This window comes from Mytilus californianus, unplaced genomic scaffold (assembly GCF_021869535.1).
Source record: "Mytilus californianus isolate M0D057914Y unplaced genomic scaffold, xbMytCali1.0.p SCAF_10, whole genome shotgun sequence".
In the NCBI taxonomy this organism is placed as follows: domain Eukaryota; kingdom Metazoa; phylum Mollusca; class Bivalvia; order Mytilida; family Mytilidae; genus Mytilus; species Mytilus californianus.
Window position 1 is genome coordinate 24823268 of NW_026262582.1, and position 16529 is coordinate 24839796.

The following is a 16529-nucleotide window of genomic DNA, read 5'->3' on the forward strand; positions in this document are numbered from 1 at the left end:
GTCACGTGTATTCCTTTAAATATTCCCGTGTTTTCCTTTTATTCTTTCAAGACAACACGTTTGGTTCAAGAAGGCAACATCTTCAATCCTGAATATGACATGACCTGTGGCAAATACATTGAAATCCAAGTTACGTTCTTAATAAAGTATAATAAGCAATGTTTCTTCAGCATAACTATACTTTAGGTATCACTGAATAATATGCTAGGTAACCTTAAAACGTTAGTATGAATTTTAATTATTTGTAAAAACATCGTTGGTTCGAGGGTTAAACATTTATTGTTTTAAGATTCTTAAATTTGGACTCAATGGAAAATATGTATTTCTATTCGTAGAAATTTCATGGTTCAAGGGAGAGTAACAAGCAATCCACGCAAGATTGATATGAATGATTACTTCTCTTATATTAGTAAAAAAACGAGAAACTTTCATAAGACAGTTCGTAGAGAAAACGCAAATTGTTTATACCTTTTTGAATGTTTTTATCAAATATATTAAATGGTAGAAATTACTTTCCTGATTTCTTGCGCTCTGATAATCTGATAAGAACATTTCATTTAACATTTACAATCGGCAAACAATTAAAATTGCCCTTAGATCTCCCTATGTGTGCAGAATGGCTATATTTGTTAGATCATCTTGTTTATTTTATTGATTTTATGATAATGTTAAATAGTCTAATTCCGTGATTGTAATGGCTTCGACTTTTTTGGGGCATTATTTCACATTGTTCTTGTTCCTGAGTTTTCGTAACGATCACATTTACGCATTGTGACAGCGTTACTATTTTATTATAAACTTAATTTTTGCCTGAAAAGAACACTCGTTCGATACTCATCGGTTTAACTTACATCAGTTGATCAAATACATATCAGTTAATTTACCGCTATTGTTAGAAATATGCAAATATTAAATCATTTTTCTTACTTTGGCGTGTGTTAACCTTAAACTATACCAACATTTATGTGATATACATTTCGACAATTATTATCTCTTCTGTGATGTTTTGGGCCAAACTATTTGAAAATGTATATGAATACATCATACACTTTAAAGAGCTGATATAACCGGAAGGGATCAAAAGTATAACAGTATTTGAACATATAATAAATATGGCTTATTTCTTTACAGTGGTGTATATCTGGTGTATGTACGTCAGATTCAAATGCTCCTGCGGGAGATGGTGAGTGCAGATTAATTCTTTACTTTTCCAGCTTATTTTGAGAAATTTGATTGCACATTTATATTTTTAAACGTTTTTTCTCCCTAAAATTTCAATATATATATTAAAATAAAAAGCTCTGGTATGATTGCCAACTCTCCACCAGATCAATGTACGGCCTTGTGAGATGTAAAATAATTTCTGTTGTTGTCTGTCTACTTGTGTAATCATAATTTCTTTCCCTATGTTTTCGAAAAATAACGATGATTTATATTAATCATAGTTATGATATATGGTACGGTGTAAGTGGCTCACTTAAACTTCTAACAATGACCTATAAGTCCCATATGGAACCATCATCCTTGAGGACTGTTCTTCGGAACCAATGATCCATTTATTCCTTTAAGATACGATTGATGAATTATAAAATGGAACTGAAAAAGTAGATATTCCTGAAACCAACAGAAATTCATTGTTTTATGGACTTTGCCAATTTAGTCGTTATGCTAAAGCACCTTGTAAATTTATGAAATTTTTAACTTTTCTAGAACATTTCACATAATTCGGTATCATAATGCAATTCAAATCGGTTTTGCATATATATTTTAGATTTGGGAAAAAACAGTCGAAATCTATAATTTCACCACAACTATTATATGATGTGCTTAAAATAGTTGGTAAATATAAAAAAAGTTTTACTCTAGTTTTCGTAAATTGATTATCTAATATTTTGGTCAGTTGTTTCTCATCAAATGAATTTTCTTTATTAATTCTATTTGGTATGTCAATTTTAGAGACCTGTCTTTATGGAGATAAAAGAGGTGTTATTTTTGGCAATGGTTGGACTTGTGAAGATATGGTTAGGAATGCACCAAGTTATTGTTCAAGTACAACTGCATGCTGTGCTTCGTGTGCGCCTCCAACGACAACATCCACAACCACTTCTGCAACGACAACAACTACTCCTGTAACGACAACAAGTTCTCCTACTACAACAACAACTACTCCTACTACGACAACAACAGCTGCTGCTACGACAGCCACATTAGAAACAACTACAACATTTCAGCCTACAACAGATGCTGATCAGCTGTGTGTACAAAAACGTGGTACAGGGTCACATATGTGTAGGGTGAGTATTGATATATATATAAATATATATATATTTATATGTACCTAAAGCAGAATATTGTATTTGTACCAGCGAACTTTGACTATATTTATAATGATCTATCCATCCATTTTTCATAAGTTTTATTTTTTCGCGTACTCATGTCGCATTCTTAAATATTCACTGAAAACAAAAAACATAATCCAGCACATTTAGGTGTTGTTTGTTAAAATATTTTCGTGATATTTGGACAACCTTTCAAAATACGTAGCCAATAAAACATAAACTAATGGGATTAATACGAATCTTGAATCTTGCTCTAAAATTTATCTAGTAAAAGTTAAAAAGTTAAAACAAAATAATAATATGTATTAAGTTTGCATTCGTGATACTTGTTTGTAAAGATCTGTGTAATCCAACTACAAATGCGTTAATCATGATACACAATTTAACAATCAAAAGTTTTGAAGTCAACATAACTGCTCTCGATTGATATGTTCCATGTATTGTGTGATCTTCTATTTTAGTACTTCTACAACGGAGATTATTCCTCCCTATGTACAAAACTTTACTGTGCCGTACCAAATACGAACACCTGTTATGAAAATAAGATTCCTGACTACATACTCTGTGGAAATCAAAAGGTTTGTTATTACAATTATATATTCTTGGAGCAACATTTGAATTGAGAAACTTTCAATTGATTTTGTTATGTAAATAAGGCAACAATAGTAAACTGCTGTTCAAAAGTCATTCTCTAAACAATTGCAAAATCTGAATATAACATTAAAATACTTCGTAACATATGTTATAAAATGCTGATAAAATGTCACGTGTTCAGTGCAAGGTTGATAATTAAGGTTAGCTTTATATTTAATTCGCAACATTAATGACATCGCATTACCATAGTGAAATGGCAGCAGTAGATTACTGATGTTCTAAAACGTAAGTTAAGCTTAATATATACATCTTAATAAAAAAAACACAGAGGAAATTTCCTGATCTAAAACGAGGTAAGCCTGGTTTCTTTGACAGAGTATGACATAAATCAACCGCCAGCCTCCACCATTCTCAACTTAAATGTGCAAAATAAGGAAAAGACTTTAAAGAATTTAAAAAAAAACCGATCTCCAAGGCAAATTCAAAATCGAGAAAGTCCATAAAACCGGAAAAAAAAACTTTCGACTAAATCAACCTTTGGTTTCAGATGTTAGTCAAATCAATAGAAAATACTAGCAATATGAAAATGATTTACTGGACTAAGGGTTTAAGAATAAAACTACACTGATAATCCATTTTGCAAGACGTATATCTGCAAATTTACACACATTGTAATACTAATCAATGCAGTTTTAATTCCGTTACATTTTGTTAATATCATAATAAAAAAACTTAAATTTAGAAATTTGTGGAACGTTTAAAATTATCTAAAGCTTATTCGAACACATTATAAATATTGTGTATTTCTTTACAGTGGTGTATATCTGGTGTATGTACGTCAGATTCAAATGCTCCTGCGGGAGATGGTGAGTGCAGATTATTTCTATACTGTCCCCGCTTATTTTGAGAAATTTGTTTGTCCATTGATATTTTTTAAAATATTGTTTCTGTCCTAAAATTTCAATGTATATATATAAATAAAGGCAACATTAGTATACCGTTGTTCACAATTCATGAATCGATTGAGAAAAAACAAATCCGGGTTACAACTAGAACTGAGGGAAACACATTAAATAAAAAATAAAAGATATAATATGATTGTCAATGAGACAACTCTTTACCAGAGGTCAAATTATATATAAAACAAATACCAGTCAATGTGCGTCATTGTAGTTTGAAGAGATGTTAAATTCTTACTGTTGTTGTTGTATACTTGATTATGATTTCCTTCCCTCTGTTTTCGAAAAAACCACAATGATTTATGTTAGTTATAGTTATAATATATCGTAATTTTTAAGTGGCTCACTTGGAACTTTTAATAATGTACTATTAGTTCAACCTAGGACTATCATTCTTGACGACTGTTCTTATGAATCAATGATCAATTTATTCTTTTTAATAACGATTGATAAATTATCAAATGGAACTGAAAAAAGTTGCAATGTATACTGCTTCTTAAAACAACAGAAGTTCGTTTGTTTTATGAACTTTGTCAATTTAGTTGTTTTGCTTAAGCACCTTGTGTATTTTATAAATTTTTTATAACTTTCCTAGAAATCGGTATCATAAACCAATTCAAAGTGTTTTTTTTTATATATATTTTAGTTTTGAAAAAAAAAACCAGTCGAAACACATAATTTCACCACAACTATTTTATCATGTGGTGAAAATAATTGGTAAAATGTGAAACAGATTTTATTGTGGTTTTTCCCAATTTGATAAAAAGATGTATTTGTTAGGGTGTTGCCTGTCAAAAGAGTTTTATTCATCATCTCTATTAGATTTTTTTTGCAATTTTTTTAGAGACCTGTCTTTATGGAGATCGCAAAGGTGCACTATTTAACAATGGTTGGACTTGTGCAGATATGGCGAGGGAAGCACCACAAATGTGTGCAGATCATGGGACTGCATGCTGTGCCTCATGTGGACCTACAACAACAACATCAACAACTACTCCTGCAACGACAACAACTACTCTTACTACAACAACAACTACTCCTGCAACGACAACAATTATCCCTACAACGACAACAACAACTGCTGCAACGACAACAACTATTCCTGCAACGACAACAACTACTCCTGCAACGACGACAACTATTCCTGCAACGACAACAACAACTGCTGCAACGACAGCAACTACTCTTACTACAACAACAACTACTCCTGCAACGACAACAACTTTTCCTACTACAACAACATTATTAACAACTATGACAACAACTAGTCCTACTTCGACAACAACATTAGCAACAACTACTGATACTACAACAGCATTAGCAACAGCTACTCATACTACAACAACTACTCCAAATTCGACAACAACATTAGCAACAACTACTCCTACTACAACAACATTAGCAACAACTACTCATACTACAACAACTACTCCAAATTCGACAACAACATTAGCAACAACTACTCCCACTTCGACAACACCATTAGCAACAACCACTCCTACAACAACAACAACTACTCCTACTTATACAACAACATTAGCAACAACTACTCATACTACAACAACGACTCCTACTACGACAACTGTTCAACCTTCAACAACTGAAGAAACGACTACACCCGTTCAACTAACAACCTCTGAAGAAACGACTTCAACCGTTCAACCTACAACAACTGAAGAAACGACTACAACCGAACAACCAACAACCTCTGAAGAAACGACTACAACCGTTCAACCCACAACCTCTGAAGCAACGACTACAACCGTTCAACCTACAACAACTGAAGAAACGACAGCAACCGTTCAACCAACAACCTCTGAAGAAACGACTACAACCGTTTATCCTACAACAACCGAAGAAACGACTACAACCGTTCAACCTTCAACAACTGAAGAAACGACTACAACCGTTCAACCAACAACCTCTGAAGAAACGACTACAACCGTTTATCCTACAACAACCAAAGAAACGACTACAACCGTTCAACCTTCAACAACTGAAGAAACAACTACAATCGTTCAACCAACAACAACTGAAGAAACAACTACAATCGTTCAACCTTCAACAACTAAAGAAACGACTTCAACCATTCCACCTTTAACAACTGAAGAACCAGCTACAGTAAGTCCTACTACAATTGAAGAAACTAGCGCTACGGTTCATCTAACAAAAACTGATGAAACGACTACTATAGTTCAACCTTTCACAACTGAAAAAAATACCACTACAGTTCAGCCAACGACAACTACAGTTCAACCTACTACAACTGAACAAACGACAACTACTGTTCAACCTTCAACAAATGAACAAACGACAACTATAGTTAATCCTATATCAACAGAACAAACGACAACTTCAGTTCAGCGTACAACAACCGAACAAACAATCACAACAGTACTGCCAACTACAGATGAACAAACGACAACAGTTAAGCCAACAACAACTGAACAAAAGACAAAAGTTTGGCCAACAACCACTGAACAAACGACAACATTTCAACAAACAACCACTGAAAAAACGACAACAGTTCAGCCTACAACCACTGAACAAACGACAACAGGTCGGCTATCAACCACTGAAAAAACGACAACAATTCAGCATATAACCACTGAACAAACGACAGCAGGTCAGCTATCAACTACTGAAAACACGACAACAGTTCAGCCTACAACAACTGAACATTCGACAACTACGGTTCGGCCTACAACCACGACAACAAAACCCACAACAACAACTAAGCCTACAACGACAACTAAGACCACAACGCCACCATCTCAATCTTGTGAGTATACAAATCTAAAAATGTGTGTTAAAGATATATGTTGAAGAAAATAATTAGTTTCATTAGCAATTTCATTTAAGTATCTTTTTTAAAAGAATGTATAAATATCCTCTACGAAATGTATTTCTGACTCATTATCTATTGAAGTGTAGATAAATAGATTTACTAATTCATTGGTTGATCGATATATTAATTGATTGATTGACTGGAACCTGTTTTACGTCAATTCTCCAAAGTATGACTGAAAGTTCAAAAATATTTCGACGCATTTCTTATTACAATTGTAAAACAAAACAAAAATGCGAGATTGCTTATTGCAATTTTTAAAAATGTTTAAAACAAATAGCACTATGAAAATTTTTATGCGAGTTTCAATATTTGCCTTACCTATACCGTCCCAATTTTATGCACAAATACATCATAAAAACATTTCTGAATTTACAGTATACCATTTGATTACCATTCCTGTTTTATTTATTAACTGATAATAAGCAAGATGTACCATCATGTATGCTCTCTTTCCTAGCTGTCATCACCGAGTATAGATACAGATGTAGATTTTTGGAAATATTACCCAGAATGCATTAAATTCTAAAACGGCGATTTGCATTCTGGGTAATGTTTTATTCATTGACTAATAATCATCATGTTTGCTCTCTCTTCTAGCTGTCACCATCGAGTGTAGATACAGATGAAGGCTTTTGGAAATATTACCCAGAATGCATTAAATTCTAAAACGGCGAATTGCATTCTTGGTAATATTTTATTCATTGACTGATAATCATCATGTATGCTCTCTCTTCTAGCTGTCACCATCGAGTACAGATACACATGTAGACTGCGGATTATGATCACCGTTACCATCAGTCTTACCGATACAACCACTGAAGAATATCGACGTCTTTTCAACCAGGTTTTGATAGCGGTAAGAAATTTAAAATAAAAATCCTAGCCAAATGAATAATTATAAGTATCATAAGGGATAGAAAAAAGATATTTTTCCTTCTTCATATTAATCTGAAAATGTGAAACAATTCAAAGATGAAAACAATGGCTTTATTTATTTAAAGAATATCAAATATGAGAGAGCAACCAGCTTGGTATAGACATTTAACATTACATGACTAACAAGAAAAACCTGGGAATTTAAAAAAAAAGAGGATGTGATATGATTGCCAATGACACTTTTATCAATTTAAGATCAAAGGACAAAGTTGTGAACGTTTTAAGTCATCAGATGATGAGTAAAACCCAAAACGCATAGAAATACGTCTTTGGTAGGATTTATTTATCTCGATTTCTACGTCTTTTATTGGTGTTTTATGGATTTTGTTGTCTCTTTTTATTTCTTTTTTTCAAAATTTTTCTACTTTTCTTATACTTCTGGTTTTCATTGTCCCTGTGTATCTTCGTTAAATTGTTAGAATTAATAACAAAATCGGCTGTTGCTTATTTCCTTTCTTAAAAAATAATAACTTATTTTCAATTTCCATGGTACAGTTTGTGTCATATCAACCATGGGATTCAGAAAATATCGGGTTTTATGTATTAACTGAATCCTGCGTTAAACGTTTATCTGTCGTCTCTGTACTATTGTAGTATGTCGATCAATAGATATTCTTCATCCTTTCAATTTGTGTTATTAGTAACCAAGGACCGTTGTTACAAAATATTCTCAAGTCGAAAATTGTTGACTTCAAAGTTTCTAATATGTTACAAGCATTTAATATTTTTCATTAATATTTACAATTTATTGAAGGAATAACTCTATATTTTTTCTGTCTATGAAGTAAAAACATAAAATAATGTGGTGCACACTGAATAACCCGCGTAGCGGATTATTTTAAAGTGTGCACCACACTTTTGATGTTATTTCGAATAGACAGAAAAAATATTACAGTCATTCCTTATAATTTAATTTTAAATTCCATTTTAAGCGTGAGTAAATCATGAAAAAAACGTTGATGGCGTCACGGTCACATGACAAAATTATGTCTATGAGCTGATAATCAAAAATGTCAGCCAATCAGAAGACACGTTACATCCAAAATTAAATTATATGTTTATAGCTAACGAACTATTATAGACGATCTAGATCATGTAGACGGTCCTTTAGGAGAATAGTTCTTATTTCAATAAGGTAAGATTATATTACATACATGTATTTAAAAATTATTCTATAAAAATAAACCATTGCAAAGAGCGCACTCCTGCTGGAACCCCTGGCTCAAAATAATAGAATGATTATACGCGTAAATTTTTACGTAATAAAATCATCTTCAAAATCCATGCTACTTTGGTTAGTTTTCTTTTACCATTATTAATATTTATTGATAAGTTTGTCAATGATTAAAAACAATAACTATATGTACTTGTCTCGATTTTGCTGATGTACTTTTGGACTTGCTTACTATGATTATTTATATATGTAATTTTTGCCAATAAACGCATCACAAAATAAAAAGAGATTGACGTATGCATATCAATCTAGTATAACAACATTTTCAAGTAAAACATACTGAGATTTTCTATGAGTATACGTTTTTACTCTTTCTAAGGAAATTCAGGGAGTCATTTATTACTGCGTACTCAGACATAAAAATAAGGGGTTTCAGCGGTTATTTAAAAATTCAAAAAATTCAACTGGAGAGAACTCACGAATAGAAAGTGTAAGGATGTTGAGCTTCAAGCAGCATGACTGTGATAAGTTGTAAAGTGTGAGCCTATTTGCTGATACTATGATTTTTTTAAATATTGATTAAAACAAATACTTTGTTTAAATTTCGTCAGAAAACAACTAAATGTGAATGTATTTCGTGGTTTCTGAAGAAAAAAATACTTTGTTTAAATTTCGTCCGAAAACAACTAATTTGAATGTATTTGAAGGTTTCTGAAGAAAAAAAAAATGAAACATTTTTTTATTATTAGACATTTTGAAATATGACTTTCGCAAATAAATTCACTTTTTGCCCGATGCTTGGTAGTGATGAGTTGTAAGAAATTGACATAATTTAGATTCGTTCAACTTTTCTTGTTACTTTGAATAGAGATAAACGTTATAATTAAGACAATCATCATCGTGATTGTTTTTACATTAATCATCATCGTGATTGTTTTTACATTAATCATCATCGTGATTGTTTTTACATTATTACCATTATAAATTTCGCTTTTTATGATGAAATTGAGAATGGAAATGGGGAATGTGTCAAAGAGACAACAACCCGACCATAAAACAGACAACAGCAGAAGGTCACCAACAGGTCTTCAATGCAGCGAGAAATTCCCGCACCCGGAGGCGTCCTTCAGCTGGCCCCTAAACAAATATATATACTAGTTCAGTGATAATGAACGCCATACTAAACTCCAAATTGTACACAAGAAACTAAAATTAAAAATAATACAAGACTGACAAAGGCTAGATACATTCTAAATTATCTATTTATTAATCATTTTGTTAGAGTTTGGAGTTTGATAAAGGACATTATACATTATCTTTTTGTTAGTTTTGTTTAAACAGTATTTTGTTCAACTAAATTGAATTTGATTGGGCAACAGGCATAGCCTATGCAAGCTCTCTCCCAAAAAAAAAATGTGTTCGTTACTTTGTTAGAGCTGGGAGTTTGATACCAGAATACGAGGTCTATCTAGATGAACCTTCTCCTGGTGATGTCATTTCGGCTGGATATGACTTAACCACTGGAAGTGGAAACTTAACAATAGGAAATGACACGGTTGAAGCAGAGACATCGTCTGTTACTGCTAATAACCAAACAGGTAATATTATCATTTTAATAAGAATCATATCCAATGTTAGGATTTTCTAAAAAGTAAATACAAATAAATAAAAGAAATTATTCAAAACTTATTTTTTAACTCATTATGCTAAATACAAACAAAAAAGGTCGGATTTTTTTTTTTTATTCAACAACAAATTGCACTTTCTGCTGTACTTCACTAGTCCAGAATTTCAGTGAAGAGTCCCTGTTTGTTAATATCAGAAGTCCAGGGTTGTTTTCTGGTAAGCATCATCATATTAAATTAACATTAGTTTTAATTCAACAGCTAAATTCGGACATTCTACTTATTAATCAAAATACATAAAAAACATCGTCTCTATTGTCTTATATGATGAATTTAACCGATACTGTCAAAGATCTGATGTCAGCCGCATATTCCTTATTGAACCCCTATTACACGTTTTTTTATGTTTTGCTCCGTGTTATGTAAAAAAAATCATAGTATAGAAATTAATAGTACTTTATAATTGTATCTGGTACATGAACCCTATTTAATAAGTAAGTTTCATTACTGAAGTTTATATAAAGTTAAATTTAAAATCCATCAAAACAAATTCCAAACACAATTTCTTGGCATAATAGTGTCTATGTACCTTGCATATTGACAATTGAAAATTGTTAATTTTTAATGGATCAATAGATGGACAATGTAGTAGAAATGTTGTTTTTCATATCGTTTCCAACTATCAATCTGATTTTCTATTTCGTTTACAACTATCACTTAATATGGGAATTTCCATTTCGTTTACAACTATTATTTTATTTCTGAATTTCCTTTGCAGCCACTGTAACTTCGACCGATAACTTGTGTGATGCATTCAACCAAATCAGTAGCTGTCCTGATAACTATGGTTGTAGAATAAATGCTAGTACCAATGTCCCATTCTGTGCGTAAGTATTTATACTGATATCTACTATTGATATTTCAAAATTTTTAGTACGTTTTTTGTTTTTTCTATATTAACTATTTTAGATATGCTTGAGCTGAAAGACTTAGGAAGAAATACATATATATATAGATATAAGAAGATGTGGTATGAGTGCCAATGAGACAACTCTCCATCCAGGTCACAATTTATAAAAGTAAACCAATTCAGGTCAAAGTACGGTCTTAAACACGGTGCCATGGCTCACACCGCACAACAAGCTTTAAAGGGCCACCAAAAATGATTGGCGTAACACCAATCCAACGTGAAAACCAACGGTCTAATCTACAAAAAAACGAGAAACGAGAAACACTGATGAACCACATCAACAAACGACAACTACTGAATACATATATATATATATATACATATTTTATTGAGCATAGCAAAGTAATGTCTAAATACAGAAAATATTTTTCAAAGTCAAGTTTACATGTAAGATGTTTAACTTGTTGAAAAGTACAAAAAAGTAAAATCGCAAAAATAATGAACTTCGAGGAAAAATCAAAACGAAAAGTCCTTAATCAAAAGACAAAATCAAAAGCTCAAACACATCAAACGAATGGGCAACAACTGCCATATTCCTGACTTGAATTCAATCGAATGAATTATTAAAACATAAGATGTGTAATTGAAATCATAGCAGTGCCTAAAAGAGGGACGAAAGATACCAGAGGGACAGTCAAACTCATAAATCGAAAATAAACTGACAACGCCATGGCTAAAAATGAAAATGACAAACAGACAAAAAATAGTACACATGACACAACATAGAAAACATAAGAATAAGCCACAAGAACCCCACCAAAAACAAGAGGTGATCTCATGTGTTCCGGAAGGGTTTTGCTATCAGAATGTTTTTGAGCCTGAATATCAAGCCCTCAGAAGCGGTACTATTGCAAGCCAGGGATAGTATTTTCATCATACGTTCAAATCGGTCTGTTTGTGTTTCTACAATAATCTTTATCAGACAGACTTGTAATAGAACATTTCGGAACAGAAATAAAGAAACATTTTGGAGCATAAATACTAGAAACGAAGTAGAAAAATCACATAAAAGTATTTGTCAGTCCCTATAACAAGACTTTACTTTTTGTTTTTGTAGACTTCAAATGACAGAAATAGGTAAGTTTCTTAAAAAGAGAGAATCAGGAATCTGCAATTTAAAAGTGTAGCAAAAGCTTACAATGCGGTATTGGTTTATATAAAAAAAGAAGATGTGATATGATTGCCAATGATACAACTCTCCACAAGAGATCAAAAGACACAGAAATTAACAACTATAAGTCAACGTACGGCCTTCAACAATGAACAAAGCCCATACCGCATAGTCAGGCCCCGAAATGATAATGTAAAACGAAAAAACTAACGGCCGAATTTATGTACAAAAAATAAACAAAAAAAACAAATATGTAACACATAAAACAAACGACAACCACTGAATTGCATGCTCCTGACTTGGGACATTTATTTAGCTTATTATTAAAGGTCGTGTGGTGATATAGTGTTGTTACTTCTACGTCATTTTGTCTCTTGTAGAGATTTATCTCATTGGCTATAATATCATATTATCTTATGTTTATATCATAAGACTATTGAACTAAAAAGTAATTTTTCCTCTCCCTCTATTCTTTATACATGTGACAAACAAAAAGTTGCAGAAGGGAGTTCCTATTTTGAATTTACACTATTTAGTTGAAAAAAAGGAGAGAAAAGTCGTCAAGATTTTTGAAAGATTAAGAAGGAGAAAAACAATGCGTTGTGTATGTCATTTGGTGTTAACATTAGTTAATTTAAATTTGTCTTCATATTTCAACACTTTTGTACTGCAGACTTTTTACAAAATACAAAATACGCAATACGTAAAACATACAGATAAAAACGTATAGATACGCGTGTCTGGCGTATTAAATTGTAAGCATTGTTCCTTTGATAACTATTTACACCACTGGGTCGATGCCACTGCTGGTGAACGTTTCGTCCCCGTGGGTATTACCAGCCCAGTAGTCAGCACTTCGGTGTTGACATGAATATCAATTATATGGTAATTTTTTTATATAAATTATCTGTTTACAAAAATATGAATTTTTCGAAATACTAAGGATTGTCTTATCCCATGCATAAATTACCTTAGCCGTATTTGGCACAACTTTTTTGAATTTTGGGTCCTCAATGCTCTTCAACTTTGTACGTGTTTAGCTTTATAACTATTAAGATCTCAGCGTCACTGATGAGTCTTATGTAGACGAAACGCGCGTCTGGCGTACTAAATTGTAAGCATGGTACCTTTGATAACTATAGATAACTGAATTGATATATAAAAGACTGGTATGTTACATAGATTCAAATTAAGAGATTTAAACTTGTGTCATTTAACACAGTCTAACTATGAAACGTTATAAACAGAGACAAAAACAAATATGTGCTAGTACTTATTTAAGAGAGATGACAATTACCAGAGGGACTCATAAGTCGAAAAAAACACTGACAACGAACGCATTGGAAAAAAATTAAAAAGACAAAGAGACAAACGACAATAAACAAAACACAACACAAAAACTAAAGACTAAGCGACACGAACCCTACTAAAAACCGGGGTTGCACTTATATTCAATTGATTATAACATTCAGTTATTTACTTTGTAGACAATTACAGTTTGATACTAGAATTAGCAGTTGGCATACCAATGGTTTTCTTACTTTTCGTGTTATCTATACTTCTATGTATTTGTTTTAAAAGTCACAGACAACGACAAACAAAAACAAAATATATAGAAGAGGATCTAGACAGGTAGGTACATTAAATTGAAAGGTTTGCTTTTGCTAAATTTTCTGAATGTTCAAGTAATTTTCTATTATATTATCATTTATATTGTAATGGTTTCTGTCTCTTCCGATGTCATCTTTAAAAAAAAGTGTTCAAAACATGCCGGTAAAGATTTGGATCAGCAATGTGATTTAAAGCCACGGGCTCTCAGTGTTGATAAAATACGCACAAATAGTGTCTCATACAAGTGGGAGGTTTAGCTAGCTATAAAACCAGGTTCAATCCGCCATTTTCTACATAAGAAAAATGTCTGTACCAAGTCAGGTGACAGTTGTTATCAATTCGTTAGATTTTTGAGTTTTGATTTTGCCATTTGCTTATGGACTTTCCGTTTTGAATTTTCCTCGGATTTCAGTATTTTTGTGATTTTACTTTTCACTTATCATACGATACCATTCCCGCCATCTTTGGTTCGTGGTATCTTCTAAACGAACTAAAGCTAATCATGCGATACCATTCACACTACCCTTGGTTCATGGTATCTTATAATCGTACTAAAGCTTATCATACGATACCATTCACACTACCCTTGGTTCATGGTATCTTAAAAACATGATAAACGAACTAAAGCTAATCATACGATACCATCCACGCCACTCTTGGTTCATGGTATCTTATAAACGAACTAAAGCTTATCATACGATACCATTCACACTACCCTTGGTTCATTGTATCTTATAAACGAACTAAAGTTTATCATACGATACCATTCACGTCACCCTTGGTTCATGGTATCTTATAAACGAACTGAAGCTTATCATACGATACCATTCACACTACCCTTGGTTCATTGTATCTTATAAACGAACTAAAGTTTATCATACGATTCAATTCACATCACCCTTGGTTTGAATTTTCCTCGGATTTCAGTATTTTTGTGATTTTACTTTTCACTTATCATACGTTATCATTCACGCCTCCTTTGGTTCATAGTATCTTCTAAACGAACTAAAGCTTATCATGCGATACCATTCACACTACCCTTGTTTCATGGTATCTTATAATCGTACTAAAGCTTATCATACGATACCATTACCACTACCCTTGGTTCATGGTATCTTATAAACGAACTAAAGTTTATCATACGATACCATTCACGTCACCCTTGGTTCATGGTATCTTATAAACGAACTAAAGCTTATCATACGATACCATTCACACTACCCTTGGTTCATGGTATCTTATAAACGAACTAAAGCTTATCATACGATTCCATTCACATCACCCTTGGTTCATGGTACCTTATAAACAAACTAAAGCTTATCATTCGATACCATTCACACCACCATTGGTTCATGGTACCTTATACACGAACTAAAGCTTATCATATGATACCATTCACATTACCCTTGGCTCATGGTATCTTTCAAACGAACTAAAGCTTATCCATTGTATCTTAAACACAGATTTAGCTTTCTAAAATTGAATCATGATATTTATTGAAATCATAAAATTTATAGCCGACTCTGCGGTATGGAATTTTCTCATTATTGAAGGCAGTACAATTGCATAAAATGCTTGCATACATTCATTTCATCTCTTGGTGGATAGTTCTCTATTATCAGAATCCATTTTCTTTTTGTTATATTAATGATTTTCTGGATTGGATTTATGTTTTTCATGAACATAAATTAAATTCAGAAGTTATTATTATTGCAGAAAATACTTAATTTTGAAGACAATAAGGGCAATACAGTAATTCAGTGAGGGATTTGATAGTTATCTATAAATCCCGGTTTAATCAATCATTTTCTGCATAAGGAAATCCCTGTAACAAGTCAGGACTATGACAGTTGTTTTCAATTCACTCGATGTATTTGAGCGTTTGATTTTGCCATATGATACTCTAATTTAAATTTTCCTCGGAGTTCGTTATTTTTGTTATGTTACTTTTTTTCTTCAGGAAACTGTTAATATACGAATGTTTTATTTTGTAGACCTGTTCCTATAGAAGAAAGCTTTTTTGCTGTTAATATGGCCAAACGGTACAACGGGTCTGGAAGCAAATCTTTTCTACCCTTTGGAGGATACTGGGATAACGGATCTTTTGAGTCCCACGAAGATATCGATAGAACGTCATATCTTGGCAAAAAGTCAAATTGTAAGTTAACCACGTTGTACATGTTTTAGAAAATTGTATACAAACCTGACCGTGGTCTTTTTATTGTCAGTATAATGAAATTCGATGCAACTGTCGTACAAGTGAGAGGTTAAGCTTGCTATAAAACCAGGTTCAATACACCATTTTCTACATTTGAAAATATCTGTACCAAGTTAGGAATATTACAGTTGTTGTCCATTC

At 32.3% G+C, this 16529-nt stretch overlaps 1 protein-coding gene across 18 annotated transcripts in view; it reads left to right on the forward strand.

Annotated features, from left to right (window-relative positions):
* LOC127717811 (mucin-5AC-like) overlaps nucleotides 1-16529 on the forward strand; it is a 62510-nt gene that overhangs the window by 41402 nt on the left and 4579 nt on the right. For 8 of the 18 annotated variants that reach the window (XM_052223643.1, XM_052223642.1, XM_052223649.1 and 5 more), the window contains 12 exons: nucleotides 1132-1183; nucleotides 1957-2294; nucleotides 2801-2917; nucleotides 3748-3799; nucleotides 4737-6674; nucleotides 7481-7599; nucleotides 8744-8814; nucleotides 10288-10451; nucleotides 11257-11365; nucleotides 12506-12525; nucleotides 14047-14191; nucleotides 16165-16328. In XM_052223643.1, the coding sequence (XP_052079603.1) occupies nucleotides 1132-1183; nucleotides 1957-2294; nucleotides 2801-2917; nucleotides 3748-3799; nucleotides 4737-6674; nucleotides 7481-7599; nucleotides 8744-8814; nucleotides 10288-10451; nucleotides 11257-11365; nucleotides 12506-12525; nucleotides 14047-14191; nucleotides 16165-16328 (3289 nt within the window). The remainder of the gene's footprint in view (nucleotides 1-1131; nucleotides 1184-1956; nucleotides 2295-2800; nucleotides 2918-3747; nucleotides 3800-4736; nucleotides 6675-7480; nucleotides 7600-8743; nucleotides 8815-10287; nucleotides 10452-11256; nucleotides 11366-12505; nucleotides 12526-14046; nucleotides 14192-16164; nucleotides 16329-16529) is intronic. The other 10 variants (XM_052223648.1, XM_052223653.1, XM_052223654.1 and 7 more) reach the window with 5 other exon arrangements.